This window comes from Balaenoptera borealis, assembly GCF_965194805.1.
Source record: "Balaenoptera borealis genome assembly, chromosome: 13".
Classification (NCBI taxonomy): Eukaryota; Metazoa; Chordata; class Mammalia; order Artiodactyla; family Balaenopteridae; genus Balaenoptera; species Balaenoptera borealis.
The window spans coordinates 45,108,012-45,128,181 of record NC_138870.1 but is presented as its reverse complement, the minus strand read 5'-3'; the positions used below and the strand labels follow the sequence as shown (position 1 = coordinate 45,128,181).

At 44.1% G+C, this 20,170-nt stretch overlaps 1 protein-coding gene across 3 annotated transcripts; it reads left to right on the top strand.

Moving 5' to 3' along the window:
• The first annotated feature begins 1,034 nt into the window (after positions 1–1,034).
• Positions 1,035–20,052, top strand: AAAS (aladin WD repeat nucleoporin). Of its 3 annotated transcripts, none has more exons than XM_082350160.1 (16): positions 1,035–1,291; positions 9,337–9,464; positions 11,858–11,913; positions 12,225–12,316; positions 12,512–12,558; positions 12,817–12,915; positions 13,239–13,382; positions 17,652–17,772; positions 18,114–18,238; positions 18,438–18,498; positions 18,651–18,741; positions 18,972–19,065; positions 19,153–19,220; positions 19,389–19,470; positions 19,579–19,663; positions 19,794–20,052. In XM_082350160.1, exons 1-16 carry the CDS (start codon positions 1,169–1,171, stop codon positions 20,019–20,021), a joined length of 1,644 nt encoding a protein of 547 aa, XP_082206286.1. In that variant the 5' UTR covers positions 1,035–1,168; the 3' UTR covers positions 20,022–20,052. The 3 variants fall into 3 exon arrangements, with proteins under 3 accessions (XP_082206286.1, XP_082206287.1, XP_082206288.1); XM_082350161.1 differs by having other exon boundaries at positions 1,039–1,291; positions 9,370–9,464; XM_082350162.1 differs by lacking the exon at positions 9,337–9,464 and having other exon boundaries at positions 1,091–1,291.
• Positions 20,053–20,170: the final 118 nt, after the last annotated feature.

Below are 20,170 nucleotides of genomic sequence, written 5' to 3'. Positions count from 1 at the left end.
AGCACTTTACAGTTTATTAAATGGCTTTCTTTCCATTATTTTGTATGGGAAACAGCCATGTATAATAGGACACTGCAAGTGAGGGAGCTGAGTCTCAAAGAATTCAACGATTTTCCCAAAGCCACACAGCTGTTAGAAGAGGAGCCCCCATTCTGCATTAGATTCCAGTTCTAGTTCCATCCTTTGGAGTTAGAAAAAGATCAATCTCACTTGTTTTAAAAAATTGATTTACAATATTATATTAGTTTCAGGTGTACAACATAGTGATTTGATATTTTTATAGATTATACTCCATACAAAGTTATAATAAAATATTGGCAATATTCCTATGCTGTACATTACATCGTTGTAATTTATTTATTTCATACCTTGTAGTTTGTACCTCTTAATCCTCTTCACCTATTTTTGCCCCTCTCCTCTCAATCTCACTTTCATTCTGCAGTCAGAATGCCTTATACAGGTTTTGGTATTTTTAGGTCCGATCTCCCTGTGCCTCACTTTCCTTATGGTGACGTAACAGTACCCACCTCATGGAGTTGTTGTAAAGATTATACAAGCACTTATCATAATAAGTGCTCAGGAAATGTTAATTTCCCAACTGTTCCCACTTTTCCTTCCAGGAGGCCTAACCCTGTGGGCTCTAGGTTCCGGCGGGCCCTGCACTTTCTCTCCCAAGGCCTCCCGCCTGACTTCCCGCCTCCCGGAGGCTTTCCCTCAACTTTCCAGCTTGCTGCCCGTGACACAGTCCTGGGAGCGTTTAATTAGGTACTGCCCTGAACGTGGCTTATTTTGGACTTTTCGAGTGCTGAGAGTGAGTGGGAGAGTGTGTTGGGGAATTCGGAACTGGGAAAAACAGCAGTCTCACAGGAAACAAAACAAAAGAAAACAAAAAAAACGCTCCGACCCTTAACTAGTGGTCTGCCCTACGGACGTGTCTGCACCGCCCCCCTCCGGCCGCCAGGCGGCGCGCGAGGACGCCGGAAGTCTGTCCCCGGACTGCGCATGCGTCCTTCTTCTCCGTTACTCTTCCATTCACTTCCGTTGAGCTTTGCATAGCCGTTTGTCCCAGGCGACTACCCGTACGCATCCTAATCTAGCCCGGGAACTAAGAGTCGGCGGAGCGGGATACGGGAGTTTGCTCAGTCCGGACGTCTTCGGGACCGGCAGGATGTGCTCCCTGGGGTTGTTCCCTCCGCCGCCGCCTAGGGGACAAGTCACCCTATACGAGCACAATAACGAGCTGGTGACGGGCAGTAGCTATGAGAGTCCGCCTCCCGACTTCCGGGGCCAGGTGGTCAGGGCGAGGAGGGAGGAGACCTACAGGCATGGGGGGCAGAGTCGGAGAGAATGGGGGAGCAGAGGCAACGTGATAGGGGCGGGGTCGAGGTCCCCATACGGGAGTATTGGAAACAGCCTGGCCCAGGCTGGAGAAGAATAGAAAGGCTGGGATGTATTTAAGAGCTGGGATTGAAGGATGAGGGATGCTGAGGGGCTGTGGTGCGGGCCTAGTGGGAACGGAGAGTGAGGGCGAATCTAGGGGATGTGAGGGTGCAGGAGGACTTCTGAAAAGTTGGTACAGTATCTGGGAGAACTGGGAAGGCACAACCTGGGGAGTTTTTTCCTGTGGTGTTTCTGGGAAGGAAAAGGAAGAGAAACTTACGTTTATTGAGCGTTTGCTTGGAAGAAAGAGGCTCTGAGTCAGGTGTTCTCCACAAATGTTTTAATAATGTGATTTAATAATCACAGCAACCCTATGAAATGTTATTCTAGTTTTACAGATAAGGGAGTTAAGACCTGTTTCCCTGCCCCACAAGTGTTATATATATATATATATTTTTTCCTTTAACATCCTTATTGGAGTATAATTGCTTTACAATGTTGTGTTAGTTTTTGCTGTATAACGAAGTGAATCAGCTATCTGCATACATATATCCCCATATCCCCTCTTGCGTCTCCCTCCCACCCTCCTTATCCCACCCCTCTAGGTGGCTGCAAAGCACCAAGCTGATCACCCTGTGCTATGCAGCTGCTTCCCACTAGCTATCTGTTTTACATTTGGTAGTGTATATATGTCAATGTTGCTCTCTCACTTCGTCCCAGCTTACCCTTCCCCGTGTCCTCAAGTCCATTCTCTACGTCTGTGTCTTTATTCCTGTCCTGCCCCTAGGTTCATCAGAATCATTTTTTTCTTTTTTTAGATTCTATATATATGTGTTAGCAGACGGTATTTGTTTTTCTCTTTCTGACTTACTTCACTCTGTATGACAGACTCTGGGTCCATCCACCTCACTACAAGTACAAATATATATATATATATATATGCCACATCTTTATTATTATTTTTTTTAATTTATTTTATTTTATTTATTATTTTATTTTTGGCTGCATTGGGTCTTCATTGCTGTGCACGGGCTTTCTCTAGTTGTGGCGAGCGGGAGCCACTCTTTGTTGCAGTGCGTGGGCTTCTCATTGCAGTAGCTTCTCTTGTTGCAGGGCACGGGCTCTAGGTGCGTGGGCTTCAGTAGTTGTGGCATGCGGGCTTCAGTAGTTGTGGCACATAAGCTCTAGAGCGCAGGCTCAGAAGTTGTGGCTCACGGACTTAGTTGCTCCGCAGCATGTGGGATCTTCCCGGACCAGGGCTCGAACCCGTGTCTCCTGCATTGGCAGGTGGATTCTTAACCACTGCGCCACCAAGGAAGCCCACATCTTCTTTATCCATTCATCTGTCGTTGGACACTTAGGTTGCTTCCAGATCCTGGCTGTTGTAAATAGTGCTGCAATGAACATTGTGGTACATGACTCTTTTTGAATTATGGTTTTCTTAGGGTATATGACCCATTGCTGGGTCATATGGTAGTTCTATTTTTAGTTTTTTAAGGAACCGCCATACTGTTCTCCATACTGGCTGTATCAATTTACATTCCCATCAACAGTGCAAGAGGGTTCCCTTTTCTCCACACCTTTTCCAGCATTTATTGTTTGTAGATTTTTTTTAAATTTATTTATTTATTTTTGGCTGTGTTGGGTCTTCGTTTCTGTGCGAGGGCTTTCTCTAGTTGCGGCAAGCGGGGACCACTCTTCATTGCGGTGCGTGGGCCTCTCACTATTGCGGCCTCTCTTGTTGAGGAGCACAGGCTCCAGATGCGCAGGCTCAGTAGTTGTGGCTCATGGGCCCAGTTGCTCTGCGGCATGTGGGATCTTCCCAGACCAGGGCTTGAACCCCTGTCCCCTGCATTGGCAGGTGGATTCTCAACCGCTGCACCACCAGGGAAGCCCCTGTTTGTAGATTTTTTGATGGCCATTCTGACCGGTGTGAGGTGATACCTCATTGTAGTTTTGATTTGCATTTCTCTAATGATTAGTGATGTTGAGCATCTTTTCATGTGTTTGTTGGCAATCTGTATATCTTCTTTGGAGAAATGTCTGTTTAGGTCTTCTGCCCATTTTTGGATTGGGTTGTTTGTTTTTTTGATACTGAGCTGCATGAACTGCTTGTATATTTTGGAGATTAATCCTTTGTAAGTTGCTTCGTTTGCAAATATTTTCTCCCATTCTGAGGGTTGTCTTTTCATCTTGTTTATTGTTTCCTTTGCTGTGCAAAAGCTTTTAAGTTTCATTAGGTTCCATTTGTTTATTTTTGTTTTTATTTCCATTTCTTTAGGAGGTGGGTCAAAAAGGATCTTGCTGTGATTTATGTCATAGAGTGTTCTGCCTATGTTTTCCTCTAAGAGTTTTATAGTGTCTGGCCTTACATTTAGGTCTTTAATCCATTTTGAGTTTATTTTTGTGTATGGTGTTAGGAAGTGTTCTAATTTCATTCCTTTACATGTTTTCCCAGCACCACTTATTGAAGAGGCTGTCTTTTCTCCACTGTATATGCTTGCCTCCTTTATCAAAGATAAGGTGACCATATGTGCGTGGGTTTATCCCTGGGCTTTCTGTCCTGTTCCATTGATCTATATTTCTGTTTTTGTGCCAGTGCCATACTGTCTTGATTACTGTAGCTTTGTACTATAGTCTGAAGTCCGGAAGCCAGATTCGTCCAGCTCCGTTTTTCTTTCTCAGGGGTGCTTTGGCTATTCGGGGTCTTTTGTGTTTCCCTACAAATTGTGCAATTTTCTGTTCTAGTTGTGTGAAAATTTCATCGGGATTGCACTGAATCTGTAGATTGCTTTGGGTAGTATAGTCATTTTCACAATGTTGATTCTTCCAATCCAAGAACATGGTATATCTCTCCATCTGTTTGTATCATCTTTAATTTCTTTCATCAGTGTCTTATAGTTTTCTGCATACAGGTCTTTTATCTCCTTAGGTAGGTTTATTCCTAGGTATTTTATTATTTTTGTTGCAATGGTAAATGGGAGTGTTTCCTTAATTTCTCTTTCAGATTTTTCATCATTAGTGTATAGGAATGCAAGAGATTTCTGTGCATTAATTTTGTATCCTGCTACTCTACCACATTCATTGATTAGCTCTAGTAGTTTTCTGGTAGCATCTTTAGGATTCTCTCTATATAGTATCATGTCATCTGCAAACAGTGACAGTTTTACTTCTTCTTTTCTGATTTGGATTCCTTTTATTTCTTTTTCTTCTCTGAATGCTGTGGCTAAAACTTCCAAAACTATGTTGAATAATAGTGGTGAGAGTGGGCAACCTTGTCTTGTTTCTGATCTGAGAGGAAATGGTTTCAATTTTTCACCATTGAGAACAATGTTGGCTGTGGGTTTGTCATATATGGCCTTTATTATGTTGAGGTAGGTTCCCTCTATGCCTACTTTCTGGAGAGTTTTTATCGTAAACGGATGTTGAATTTTGTCAAAAGCTTTTTCTGCATCTATTGAGATTATCATGTGGTTTTTATCCTTCATTTTGTTAATGTGATGTATCACACTGACTGATTTGTGTATATTGAAGAATCCTTGCATTCCTGGGATAAACCCCACTTGATCATGGTGTATGATCCTTTTAATGTGCTGTTGGATTCTGTTTGCTAGTATTTTGTTGAGGATTTTTGCATCTATGTTCATCAGAGATATTGGCCTGTAGTTTTCTTATTTTGTGACATCTTTGGTTTGGTATCAGGGTGATGGTGGCCTCATAGAATGAGTTTGGGAGTGTTCCTCCCTCTGCTATATTTTGGAAGAGTTTGAGAAGGTTAGGTGTTAGCTCTTCTCTAAATGTTTGATAGAATTCGCCTGTGAAGCCATCTGGTCCTGGGCTTTTGTTTGATGGAAGATTTTTAATTGCAGTTTCAATTTCAGTGCTTGTGATTGGTCTGTTTATATTTTCTATTTCTTCCTGGTTCAGTCCCGGAAGGTTGTGCTTTTCTAAGAATTTGTCCATTTCTTCCAGGTTGTCCATTTTATTGGCATATAGTTGCTTGTAGTAATCTCTCATGATCCTTTGTATTTCTGCAGTGTCAGTTGTTACTTCTCCTTTTTCATTTCTAATTCTGTTGATTTGAGTCGTCTCCCTTTTTTTCTTGATGAGTCTGGCTAATGGTTTATCAATTTTGTTTATCTTCTCAAAGAACCAGTTTTTAGTTTTCTTGATATTTACTATTGTTTCCTTCATTTCTTTTTCATTTATTTCTGATCTGATCTTTAGGATTTCTTTCCTTCTGCTAACTTTGGGTTTTTTTTGGTTCTTCTTCCTCTAATTGCTTTAGGTGTAAAGTTAGGTTCTTTATTTGAGATTTTTCTTGTTTCTTGAGGTAAGATTGTATTGCTATAAACTTCCCTCTTAGAACTGCTTTTGCTGCATCCCATATGTTTTGGGTTGTTGTGTTTTCATTGTCATTTGTTTCTAGATATTTTTTGATTTCCTCTTTGATTTCTTCAGTGATCTCTCGGTTATTTAGTAGCATATTATTTAGCCTCCACATGTTTGTATTTTTAAATTTTTCCTGTAATTGATATCTAGTCTCATAGCGTTGTGGTCGGAAAAGATACTTGATACGATTTCAGTTTTCTTAAATTTACCAAGGCTTGATCTGTGACCCAGAATATGGTCTATCCTGGAGAATGCTCCATGAGCACTTGAGAAGAAAGTGTATTCTGTTGTTTTTGGATGCAGTGTCCTATAAATATCAATTAAGTCCGTCTTGTTTAATGTATCATTTAAGGCTTGTGTTTCCTTATTTATTTTCATTTTGGATGATCTGTCCATTGGTGAAAGTCAGGTGTTAAAGTTCTCTACTGTTATTGTGTTACGGTCTATTTCCCCTTTTATGGCTGTTAGCATTTGCCTTATGTATTGAGGTGCTCCTATGTTGGGTGCATAAATATTTACAATTGTTATATCTTCTTCTTGGATTGATCCATTGATCATTATGTAATGTCCTTCTTTGTCTCTTGTAATAGTCTTTGTTTTTTTTGTTTTAATTTATTTTTGGCTGCATCGGGTCTTCGTTGCTGCACGCGGGCTTTCTCTAGTTGTGGCGAGTGGGGGCTACTCTTTGTGCTGGTGTGTGGGCTTCTCATTGCGGCGACTTCTCTTGTTGCAGAGCATGGGCTCTAGGTATATGGTCTTCAGTAGTTGTGGCACGCGGGCTTCAGTAGTTGTGGTTTGCGGGCTCTAGAGCGCAGGCTCAGTAGTTGTGGTGCATGGGCCTTGTTGCTCCACGGCATGTGGGATCTTCCCGGACCAGGGCTCAAACCCATGTCCCCTGCATTGGCAGGCGGGTTCTTAACCACTGCACCGCCAGGGAAGCCCCTAGTCTTTGTTTTAAAGTCCCTTTTGTCTGATATGAGGATTGCTACTCCAGCTTTCTTTTGATTTCTATTTGCATGGAATATCTTTTTCCATACCCTCACTTTCAGTCTGTATGTGTCCCTAGGTCTGAAGTGGGTCTCTTGTAGACATCATATGTATGGGTCTTGTTTTTGTATCCATTCAGCCAGTCTGTGTCTTTTGGTTGGAACATTTAATCCATTTACGTTTAAGGTAATTATCAATATGTATGTTCCTATTACCATGTTCTTAATTGTTTTGGGTTTGTTATTGTAGGTCGTTTCCTTCTCTTGTGTTTCCTGCCTAGAGAAGTTCCTTTAGCATTTGTGCTGGTTTGGTGGTGCTGAATTCTCTTAACTTTTGCTTATCTGTAAAGGTTTTAATTTCTCCATTGAATCTGAATGAGATCCTTGCTGAGTAGAGTAATCTTGGTTGTAGGTTTTTCCTTTTCATCACTTTAAATATGTCCTGCCACCCCCTTCTGGCTTGCAGAGTTTCTGCTGAAAAATCAGCTGTTAACCTTATGGGGATTCCCTTGTATGTTATTTGTTGCTTTTCCCTTGCTGCTTTTAATATTTTTTCTTGTATTTAATTTTTGATAGTTTCATTAATATTTGTCTCATTGTGTTTCTCTTTGGGTTTATCCTTATGGTACTCTCTGTGCTTCCCAGACTTGATCGACTATTTCCTTTCCCATGTTCGGGACGTTTTCAACTATAATCTCTTCAAATATTTTCTCAGCCTCTTTCTTTTTCTCTTTTTCTTCAGGCACCCCTATAATTTGAATGTTGGTGCGTTTATGTTGCCCCAGAGGTCTCTGAGACTGTCCTCAATTCTTTTCATTCTTTTTTCTTTATTCTGCTCTCTGTCAGTTATTTCCACCATTTTATCTTCCAGTTCACTTATCCATTCTTCTGCCTCAGTTATTCTGCTATTGATTCCTTCCAGAGTATTTTTTTTAAAAATAAATTTATTTATTTTATTTATTTATTTTTGGCTGTGTTGGGTCTTTGTTGCTGTGTGCAGGCTTTCTCTAGTTGCAGCGAGCAGGGGCTACTCTTCGTTGCAGTGCACGGGCTTCTCATTGCGGTGGCTTCTCTCGTTGTGGAGCATGGGCTCTAGGTGCATGGGCTTCAGTAGTTGCGGCACGCAGGCTCAGTAGTTGTGGCTCATGGGCTCTAGAGCACAAGCTCAGTAGTTGTGGCACATGGGCTTAGTTGCTCCACGGCATGTGGGATCTTCCTGGACCAGGGATTGAACCTGTATCCCCTGCATTGGCAGGTGGATTCTCAACCACTGCGCCACCAGGGAAGCCCCTAGAGTATTTTTTTTTTAATAAATTTATTTATTTATTTTTGGCTGCGTTGGGTCTTCGTTGCTGCGCACGGGCTTTCTCTAGTTGCAGTGAGCGGGGGCTACTCTTCATTGTGGTGCACGGGCTTCTCACTGCAGTGGCTTCTCTTGTTGTGGAGCACAGGCTGTAGGTGCACGGGCTTCAGTAGTTGTGGCACATGGGCTTTAGTAGTTGTGGCTCGTGGGCTCTAGAGCGCAGGCTCAGCAGTTGTGGCACACGGGCTTAGTTGCTTCGCGGCATGTGGGATCTTCCCAGGCCAGGGCTAGAACCCGTGTCCCCTGCATTGGCAGGCGGATTCTTAACCACTGCGCCACCAGGGAAGTCCAGCCCCTAGAGTATTTTTAATTTCAGTAATTGTGTTGTTCATGACTGTTTGTTTGCTCTTTAGTTCTTCTAGATCCTTGTTAAATGTTTCTTGTATTTTCTCCATTCTGTTTCCGAGATTTTGGATCATCTTTACTATCGTTAGTCTGAATTCTTTTTCACGTAGGTTGCGTATTTCGTCTTCATTTATTTGGTTTTGTAGGTTTTTACCTTGCTCCTTTGTCTGTAACATATTTTTTTTGTCGTTTCTTTTTTTTTCTCTCTTTTTGATGGGTGGTGCTGTATTCCTGTCTTACTGGTTGTTTGGCCTGAGACGTCCAGCACTGGAGTTTGCAGGCAGTTGGATAGAGCCGGGTCTTAGTGCTGACATGAGGACCTCTGGGAGGCCTCACTCTTATTAATATTCCCTGGGGTCTGAGGTTCTCTGTTAGTCCAGCAGTTTGGACTCGGAGCTCCCACCACAGGAGCTCAGGCCTGACCTCTGGCCTGGGAACCAAGGCCTCGTGAGCTTCGTGGCGTGGTAAAAAAAAAAAAAAAAAAAGAAAGAAAGAAAGAAAAAAGAGAAAAAGGAGCAGTACAATATCAAAGAATAAAAAACAAAATAGAAAGATAAAAAATATAATAGGAAAAATAAAACTATAATTGAACCAACTGGTTGCTGGGGGTTCCTCCCATCCCCTTAGGTGTCCATGGTTCCCCACCGGTGCCTGGTAGGTGCCCTAGTTGTGAGGAGACACAAATTCCACGTCCTTCTTGTATGCCATCTTGACTCCGCCCCTCTCCACAAGTGTTATATTTGTGGAAATGGGAAACAGGTCTCTGGAGCCTCTTACCCTCAGCCCTGCCAAGGGTTGGAGATGGCAGGAAGTTCAGTAGAGATCTAGGGAAGAGACTGACTCACTGTCATTCCTCATTTCTGGCTCTAGTGGATCAATCTTCCTGTCCTAAACCTTACTAAGGATCCCCTGAAGACCCCTGGGAGGTTGGACCATGGCACAAGAACGGCCTTCATCCACCACCGGGAACAAGTGTGGAAGAGATGCATCAACATTTGGTGAGACATGGCAAAGGGTCTCCTGGGCCAGTGGTCTGCAGATCCTGGAGGCAATGAGGTCACTACCCCTCTGCCTTGGGCTTCCCAGCCCTCTCTAGCTCAGAGCTGTGTATCACTCAACATATCAAATTATCAGTCCTTTTTGTGGAACTCAGGTTGTGCAACAGTAGTTCCATTTCATCTCGGGTGACTTGCTTTCCTTTTTGGTTTAATTCTGTGAACCTGTTCCTTCCTTATGTCATTATTACTTTCTGAGCCTTTACCTGAAGTTCAGCAAGATTAGGTATAAGGTTGCAGGGAATAATCTCATACATAGGTCATTCATTCTGCACATGTAGGAGTGAAGCCTGGATTGAATTCCTGGCTGTGCCACTTTTTAGCTGTGTGACCTTGGTCAAGTTACTTAATCACTCTGTCCCTCAATTTCTTCATCTGTAAAAGGGAGCCTATCTTACAAGGCTGTAGTGATGATTAAATGAGTAAAACACTTAGAACAGTGCCTGGCCCATGTTAATCCCATCAAGAGTTAGCTATTATTATTATTATTATCATCATCATCATCATATGTAGGATGAATTCCTACAAATGAAGTAGCTGGGTTCAAAGGGTATGTTCATTTGTAATTTCATGAGCTATTGCCATATAGTCCTCTGTTTAAGTTGTACATATTTACAGACCTACCAACAGTGTATGAGACGACTATACTTCAAAAAAATTAGAAAACAAAACAACAACACAAACACAGTGTATGAGAGTGCCTGTTTCCTAACACATGTGCTATCAAGCTTTGATATTTGATATTGCATTACAGTTTAATTTGCATGTCTCCTTGAGTGAAGCTAAACATCAAGTCATGGTCTGAAAAGCCATTCAGTCCTGGGTGCTTTCTCACTTTCTGCCTCTCTAACTGCTGCTTCTCTTCCTGCTCTCTTTTAAATGTTGGTGTCCCTAGGCTGGACTTGTGATTGATGCTCCACACCTGGGTGTTCACTTGTCTGCCCAACACCCTCAGTCAGATATTCCACAGGCTTCATACTCTCAGCATGTTCAAAATCAATCTCTTCATTTTCCTCTCTAAGCCGGCTTCTTCCTTGTGTTTTTTATCTCAAGGAATGGCCTTCCTAGTCATATAGAAGCAAGTGGTTTGAATGTAGGCTCTGGGGCAGGCAGACAGGTTGAATCCTGACTCTGCTGTTTCCTACTTAGTTCACCTTTGATAATTAACCTCTTCACACTCTCTGTTCTCTCATCTAAAAATGCTGATGATAACAATACCTATTTTGTAGGGTTGTGATAAAGGCTGAATTAGATGATGCATGTGACGCATCTAGCCCAGCCCTGGCACAGTGTAAGCAGTATTAGATGCTATCATTATCACCTGGGTGTTTCCCTTGATATTGCTCTTTCCCTTGCTAATGTCTAATTAGTCCTCAAATCCTGTCCATTCTACTTCCTCCAGCACTCAAATCTGTCTTTTTTTCTCCATCCCCAGTGGTTCAGGCCACTTTGGCCTTTCTTCTAGATTCCTGAAGTAGACTCTTAACCCATTTCTTTCTCTCCATTCTTTTTCCCCTCTAATCTGCAGCCAGACTGATCTTTCTAAAATGCCAATGTGATCAGTTTATTCCTCAGCTTAAACTCCTTCTGTGGCTTTCCATTCACTATCTTAGGGCAAGTCTTCTTTTTTTTTTTAATAATTTGTTCTTAAATTTATTTTATTATTATTATTTTTTATAAATCTACCTATTTATAAATCTATTATTTATCAATCGATCTATTTTTTCTACATCTATAAAATTTATTTTTGGCTTCATTGGGTCTTTGTTGCTGCATGTGAGCTTTCTCTAGTTGCAGCGAGCGGGGGCAACTCTTCGTTGCAGTGCGCGGGCTTCTCATTGCGGTGGCTTCTCTTGTTGCGGAGCAGGGGCTCTAGGCACGCGGGCTTCAGTAATTGTGGCACTCGGGCTCAGTAGTGTGGCTCGCGGGCTCTAGAGCACAGGCTCAGTGGTTGTGGTGCGCAGGCTTAGTTGCTCCACAGCATGTGGGATCTTCCCGGACCAGGGCTTGAACCCGTGTCCCCTGCATTGGCAGATGGATTCTTAACCACTGTGCCACCAGGGAAGTCCCTTAGGGCAAGTCTTGACTCCTTGATCTGTGCACAAAGCCCTGAAAGACCTCTGAGCCTTAGTTGCCTCACTGGTGGACAATTTATATATTGTCCTTTCATTGGTACAATGAAAGGACTATATAAAGTACATGTCACATAGTTGTCACTCATTAAATGTGAGTGTTCTTATTTTTAATACATGTTTATTGAGTGAATGAATACATGAACTTAGAGGGGAGACTGAAGGGATCAGAGTAACCGACTCACAGCTCCCTCTCCTCTTCAGGCGCGATGTGGGCCTTTTTGGTGTGCTGAATGAAATTGCAGACTCAGAGGAGGAGGGTAAGTGTGTTTACCTCCAGCCTTCTCTAGTTTTATGGTTGCCATCTCCCCTCCATATTCTCCCTAATTCATCCCAATACCTGTTGGCCCAGCACCTTTCCCTTTAGCCCTGTATTTCCTGGCCCATTTGACTCTGCTGGTGCCATCTTCTCTTCCCCTCTACCTACCCCCATACCATAGAGTGGGTGTCCAGAGCACCTGTTGGGTGGAAGGATCTGGGGAGTGCTTGCCCTTGCTCGTCCCTTACCTAGGAGGGTGCCAGTGAGAACCCTGTGAATGGTTTAATCACAGCTGCTTTCTCAACCCCACAGTGTTTGAGTGGGTGAAGACGGCATCCAGCTGGGCCCTGGCACTCTGTCGATGGGCCTCCTCCCTCCATGGGTCTCTGTTTCCCCATCTGTCTGTAAGTTTGGCTTCCTCCCCCGGCCCTCCCTGGCTGCTGGTCCCCCACTCCCACCCCCTCTCCACTTCCTATGTCTTAGGGTCAGGGTGTGATGAGAAGACTGCAGAGGGTATGAATGGTCAGCTCCCCTGTGGGAGCACTGAGGGGATGAGCTCCTTTTTCCCAGTGCCACCTCTATCCACTTTGTTATTACAGCTCAGGAGTGAAGATCTGATTGCTGAATTCGCTCAAGTCACAAACTGGTGAGTGTACAAGCTCTGGAGCTTTTGTGGGAAGCAAGTCCTGAACCCTGGAACTTCTTCTGGGGAGAGGGAAATCAAGGCAGAGACTCCTCACACCCCTTTCCTGACTGCTCCCCACATTCTCCCTCCTACCTCCCCCAAAAAGAAAGAAAAGAAACAGTGAAAAATAATAATGTCCTCACATGGAAGGGAACCTGAACTCTGGGCCGGGTATGGCGAGGTGCAGGTCGGGACTCCTCGCTCTCACTCCTGCCCCAGGTCCAGCTGCTGCTTGAGGGTCTTTGCGTGGCACCCACACACCAACAAGTTTGCGGTGGCCCTGCTAGATGACTCCATCCGTGTGTACAATGCCAACAGGTATGTGGGGGGCACGCTGTGCGGACTCGGAGTCTTCAGTCTCCATCGGTCGGTCCCCACTTCCTTCTCCAGCCTTGGTGCCCAGGGAGTCCTGCAGTTCCTGGGCCTGGTCCATGGCTCCTTCCAGAACTGGGGTCAGGGAGGCCCCACAACTGGATGCGTCCTCTTTCCAGATCCAGTCTTTATCCTGTCCTCTGTCCCACAATACCCCCAGGCCCTGGGTGATCAGCTTTCTCTCTGGATTACCCCTCCTCAACCACAACTCAGGTCCCCTGCGCCTTAGTGTCCCTGCTTTGACCCCATCGCCTCCCCTTTCACCCCAGCACTATAGTCCCCTCCCTAAAGCACCGGCTGCAGCGAAATGTGGCGGCTCTGGCCTGGAAGCCCCTCAGTGCCTCCGTCTTGGCTGTGGCCTGCCAGAGCTGCATTCTCATCTGGACCCTGGACCCCACGTCCTTGTCTACCCGGTGAGTCCCAGCAGTCTCTCTCTTACCTTGGCCTGAGTGTCGTGGCCATGCTGGGGTGGTGAGGAGGTCTGGAAGGAGAAGTTCTTTTTCCTCACAGCACTTCCCAGGGCTACGGGAGAAGCAGACCTAAGGCCAAGGTGGAGGTGCTGAGAAGATCTAATCTAGAGAAAGGGACAGAACTGGGGGCTTCTGGGATTGTGGGGAGTTTGTACCTGTGGATCATGGATTGGAAAGACTGTCTCTTTCAGAGGACTGCCAGATGTAGGTTTAAAGGAAAGGGGGAAGGGAATTAATATGGATAAAAGCTGAAACCGATGAAATTGGAAAAAATCCCCATGAGAACTAACTAAATATAAAACCAGAAACTGGTTCTTTAAATTATGAATAAAGAAGAAAACCTTTTGGCCAGCCTTATTAAGGTAAAATAGAAAATCAAAGTACACTATTTTCAAAATGGGAAAGGAGAGATAACCACAAATATGGAAGAAAATAGAAGAATTATTAGAGCATATTATATATGTTTAGACTAACAAATTTGAAAACCTAAAGGAAATGTTTGTCTAGCAAAATATATGTTATCAAAGTGGACTGTAGAAGCAATTAAAATGGATGATCTCTACCCCTATAAAAAGATGCCAGGCTGAGATGGTTTTATGAGAGTTCTATCTAATTGTCAAAGAAAAGATAATCTCCATGTTATCTGAACTAATCCAGATCATAGAAAAATTTGGAAAGCCTCCTGATTTGTTTTATTTTCCTTTTAATAAACTTTGTGCATAATTTTAAATTTTTAGAAAAGCTGCAAAGATAGTAGAGTTTTGGTATACCCTTCACACCATCGTTAACGTCAGATATTACAATGTTAGATTTGTCAAAACTAAGAAACTGACATTTGTACATTGTTATTAACTAAACTCCAAACTTTGTTCCGATTTCACCAGTTTTCTCATTAATGTCCTCTTCCTATCCCAGGATCAATCCTGATTTATTTCTTTTTATACAAATCTTTTTTTAAAAAATATTTTATTTATTTATTTATTTGGCTGCATGGGTCTTTAGTTGTGGCACTCAGGATCTTTGTTGTGGCATACGGGATCTTTCATTGCGGTGCATGGGCTCTCTAGTTGTGGCACGCAGGCTCTAGAGCACACGGGCTTGGTTGCCCCGCAGCATGTGGGATCTTAGTTCCCCGACCAGGGCTCAAACCCACGTCCCCTGAGTTGGAAGGTGTATTCTTAACCACTGGACCATCAGGGAAGTCCCCATCCTGATTTATTTCCATAAAGCTAATGTAACTTAAACCTGACAATAGGTAGTATAAGAAAGAAAATATTTGAGCATAGATTTTATTTATTTACTTACTTACTTCCCTCCTTCCCTCCTTCCTTACTTTACTTCCTTACCATGCCTCGTGGCTTGCGGGATCTTAGTTCCCCGACCAGGGTTTTTTGTTTGTTTGTTTTAAATTTTTATTGGAGTATAGTTGATTTACAAGGTTGTGTTAGTTTCTGCTGTACAGCAAAGTGAATCAGTTATACATATACATATATCCACCCTTTTTTTAGATTCTTTTCCCATATAGGCCATTACAGAGTATTGAGTAGAGTTCCCTGTGCTATACAGTAGATCCTTAGTTATGTATTTGATATACTGACCAGGGATTGAACCTGCGCCCTTGGCAGTGAAAGCATGGAGTCCTAACCACTGGACTGTCAGGGAATTCCCCTGAGCGTAGATTTTTTTTAAATGCTTAATAAAATATTAGCAAATAGAGTCCAAAAGCATATTTAAAAAAAAATCTTAACCAAGTGGAATATTCCGGAAATTAAAAACTATTCACCATTAGGAAATCTATTAAAATGATTTGTTACATTAGCAAATTAGAGGAGAAAAGTGTTTATATAAATAAATGCCCTTCTCAATAAGCAGACATTCAGCTGAATACATAAATAGGAATACAAAGAGACAACCTAAACATAAAGAGTATATATGCAAAATCAGTGGCTACCATATTGAACAGTGAAATAGGAAATACTAAAGATATTTCCAATAATGTCAAGATAAAGACAGAGATGTCATTATCACCATTATTAACGAACATTATTTGTGGAGGTTCCTTTGAGGGCAGTAAGACAAGAAAAAGAAACATGGTAAAGTCTTGTGAAAGAAGAGAAAATTATTTTTATTTGACGATGATATGATTTTAAACCTAGATAAGAGATTCAACCAAAAAAACCTATTGAATAAGAAATTTAAGTAGTAAAGTAACTGGATCCAAGAAACTGAAAATGTAATAGCTTCCCTTTGTACCAACAATAATCAGTTGAGAAATTGCAATGGAAAATATGTTCTATTTACAATAGGTACAACAATTACTATAGATTACTAGGAATAAATTGTTAAATTTATTTAATCTGTTAGACATTTGAAGAAACTGGTTGAAGAATATTAAACAAGAGCTGAATTAATGGAGGGACGTGCTATATTCCTGGGTAGGAAAATTTAATCATGAAGATGTCAAATTAAGTGTATTTCCCATCAGAATTCTGCTGGTTTTTGTTTGTTTTTGTGAACTGGACAAAATAATAGAGTTTTTATGAAAGAATAAATGTGGAAGGATTGCCAAGAAATGTTTGAAAAGGAAGCATATTGAGAGAAGATTTGCCCTACCAGGTATTGAAATATTTTATGAAGTTATAGTAATAGGAAGTTATTGGCATAAGATCAAACAGATCAGTGTAACAACAACATTCAGGAACAGATCTAGGAATTTATGGAAATTTAATATATGATGAATTTGGATTTGCATTGCAATAGAGAAGTTTAGATTTTTGTTTTTTGTTTTTTGTTTTTTAGTGGTTTTGGCATAATTGGCTATCCATTTAGAAAATAATACAGTTTGTCCTTGCTTCACACTTTATATACAAATAAATTCCAAGCAGACAAAAGAACTAAATGTAAAAATAAATAAATAAAAGGACTAGAAGAATGTATAGAATGCTTTTTGGCCCATTCAGAATTATAGTAGTATAATTATTATTATTATTATTTTTTTGGCCACACCGTGAGGCTTGTGGGGTCTTAGTTCCCTGACTGGGGATTGAACCCTGGTCCTCAGCAGTGAGAGGGTGGAGTCCTAACCACTGGACCGCCAGGGAGTTCCCAGTATGCTAGTATTAAAGTTGAAATGTTTGATAATATCCAATACTAGCAAGACTAGGAAAACTACTACTAGAGTATATTGCGGTACAAACTTTTCAGAAAATATTTGTTGGCATATTTATCTTTTGAAAGGTTCAAGCCTTTTTTTACCTGCAATTCCATTTTAATACTCTATTCTACACAAATAATGACAAGAGTTCATAAAGATATAGGGAATATTTTTTGCAGTACCGTTTGTAATAAAAAATTACAAACAACTGAAATATCCGTTTGTGGTGGCATGACTGAATAAATTATAGTTCATCTATTCAGTGGAATACAGTGGGGCCACTGAAAAGAATGAGATGGATCTCTGTAAACTGATGTAAAGTTAAGAGAGTTAGTTGTAGACTGGTGACCTAAGACCTCATTAGAGCTTAAGGTGGGTATAGTTGGGAGGAAAAAGGACAAGGTGGCATTAATTTGGCTAGTAGCCTGTACCTGTCAGGCCAAGTATGTGGCTCTGGAGATACAGAGCTGACGGACACAGCCGGGGCCCTCAACTAGTTCCCAGTCTAGTGGGGGAGGTTGCCACGTGCGCCATCTTTGATGAGGAGAAAATGATGTGGGAGCACCGAGGAGGGAAGCTAATTCTGACAAGGAAAGGCAGAAAGACAGATTTAGGAGCACAGGATGAATTCTGGAGAGTGGCAGATAACTGTAGGACGAGAAGAGATTGGAACCTTGAAGTGATGGCATGGATTATCCCACGCTCCAGGCAGGATGGTCCTGTGGGGAGAGGGCTCTCATCTAGAGCAGAACATGCATCTCCCCAGCACAGTACCTTCTAGCTTTACTGGTCAAAAGTTTTTGTCTCTTTCAGGCTCTTTTGTTCCTTTCACCCATTTTCCTTTCTGGACCTCCTGATAGTGACTGCCCTTCCTTCCTTCCTTTTTTTTTTTTCTTTTTCTTTAACTTCCATGATCCTTATTCATTTTCCTCAACCTGGATTTGAACTCAGAGGGGCCATTGCGATTGGGAAGTTTTAGCAGGAGGAGGCAAGGGAATAGAATCATGGGGCTTTCTTCCTGTTGTCTTCTGACTCCACACCCCGTTTCCCCTCGGCAGACCCTCTTCTGGCTGTGCCCAAGTGCTCTCTCACCCTGGGCACACGCCTGTCACCAGCTTAGCCTGGGCCCCCAGTGGGGGTCGGCTACTCTCAGCTTCACCTGTGGATGCTGCCATCCTGGTGAGTTGGTCCCCACGCCTCTTTTGGTCATTTCAGCCACCCCTCAGACTTGAGGAGAGAGCTTTCTTTGCCTGGTGGTGGGAAATACCCTGGGGGAAGGAGAGGAATCTGTCCATTCAATCTTAAGCATATCCAGGGGAAGGCGCTGCACCAGCCTGACTCCTCAGATGTAGATTTCTGCCTGCTGTCAGTATAAACATAACCCTATTTCCTCCTGTTTTAACAGTCCCTTTCCCGCATCCTCCCCTCTGGTTCTTTGTACCTTAAGGAAGGGCAGCGCCCCGTGGGATGGTAGGGACGCTTGAGTCTCCCCTGTCTCACTCTCTTCCCCTTTCTCCTAGGTATGGGATGTCTCAACAGAGACCTGTGTTCCCCTTCCCTGGTTTCGGGGAGGTGGGGTTACCAACCTGCTCTGGTCCCCGGATGGCAGCAAAGTCCTGGCTACCACTCCTTCAGCTGTCTTCCGGTGAGTAGGGGGAGGGCGGGGCGGGGGGCGGGGCGGGGGGCAGGAACGACCTAGAGAAAGGCACTAGGCTCCTGGAACTGCTAGTGCCACAACCTTCCGTCCGCGTTCCCATTCACCTGAACGTGGGACTGACAGGAAGGGAAGTCCAGGCTGTGACACCTAGAGTTCCTAAGCTGTGACCTGCCTCTCTTTGGCACAGAGTCTGGGAGGCCCAGATGTGGACTTGTGAGCGGTGGCCTACCCTGTCAGGGCGATGTCAGGTAGGAGGGACTGTGTGTCTCAGGAGCGGGGGCGGAGGTGGGCCCTGCTCCCCCAGGCGTGTCCCCCACCTCCTCTACTTCTCTTCCTCCTGTGCTTCCCCCCTGTATTCCCATAGACCACCCTTTCCCTGCCTTTTGCTCCCTGACCCCAGACTGGCTGCTGGAGTCCTGATGGAAACCGCCTGCTGTTCACTGTGTTGGGGGAACCGCTGATTTACTCCTTGTCGTTCCCAGAACGTTGTGGTGAGTCCAGGGAAACACTTCTGGATGCACAACATCTGGGGTAGTCGGAGGGAGACAGGAACCATCTGGAATATGCTGCTCTGAAGGATAAAGGGAAGTAAAGAAGCTTGGGGGAAAAAAAAAAAGGAATAAGCTTGGGAGCCTTGAGAGGTGTTGATGCCTGTGATGGAGAGGAGGCAGGGGCCAGTGGGAGGCCCCTTGTCCTTAGGAGCCTCGGCCCTGATCCACAGGTGAGCGAAAGGGGTGCGTTGGAGGCGCGAAGTCAGCTACAATTGTGGCAGATCTGTCTGAGACGACAATACAGACACCGGATGGAGAGGAAAGGTGAGCTGGGTGGGCAAGGGAGGGGCAGTGAGACAAAGCTGGGAGGGACCACGCTGAGCCCTCCCAATCTGCTGTTCTGACCCATAGGCTTGGGGGAGAGGCTCACTCCATGGTCTGGGACCCAAGTGGGGAGCGGCTGGCTGTGCTCATGAAAGGTAAGAGGAGGGGAGGGAGGCCTTGGCTCAGGCCTCACCATCTTCCCATTAATTGACTGTTTCCAGGCCCTGGCTGCAGTTCTTCTCTGCCCCTGCCCTGGGACTCTGCCCCTGCCCTGGGACTCTGCCTCCAGAGTTCCTTCCTATCCCTGCATCCACTTCTTACAGGAAATCCACGGGTCCAGAATGGTAAACCAGTCATCCTCCTTTTTCGCACTCGAAACAGCCCTGTGTTCGAGCTACTTCCTTGGTAGGTGCTGGGCAGGTGTGGTTCCCCCCGGCCTCCCATACCAAACCCATACCCTCTACACCTGCCTTCTGCCTCCAGCAGCCTGCTCACCTTTCCTTCTGCCCCTAGTGGCACTGTCCAGGGGGAGCCAGGAGCCCAGGCCCAGCTCATCACTTTCCATCCTTCCTTCAACAAAGGAGCTCTGCTCAGTGTGGTGAGTAGGCCAGCGGCTGCGGTTGCAGGAGTGGGCTGAGGAGCTGAGGGCTGCAGCTGCCGTGTGGCTCTGCTGTATGGCCTTCTTTGGGCTCAGACTGGTCAGACTTTGCTTTCCCCTCTCTCTGCAGTGCTGGTCCACGGGCCGGATCGCCCACATCCCTCTGTACTTTGTCAATGCCCAGTTTCCACGTTTTAGCCCAGCGCTTGGGCGAACTCAAGAGCCCCCAGCTGGGGGCGGAGGCTCTATTCATGATCTGCCCCTCTTTACTGAGACGTCCCTAACCTCTGCCCCTTGGGACCCTCTCCCAGGGCCACCCCCTGGTCGGCCCCACTCCCCTCACTCCCGCATTCAATAATAAAAAGTGTCCTTTTTTGTTTTCCACTCAATTATGAGACTCTTATCTTTACCCAGCATTGGGGTATACTGAAGAAGAAAAAGGCATGGACTTTGGGTTAAGATCTTGGCTCTTTCACTTTTTAGTCATTTCTTGTGAATTTGGTCAAG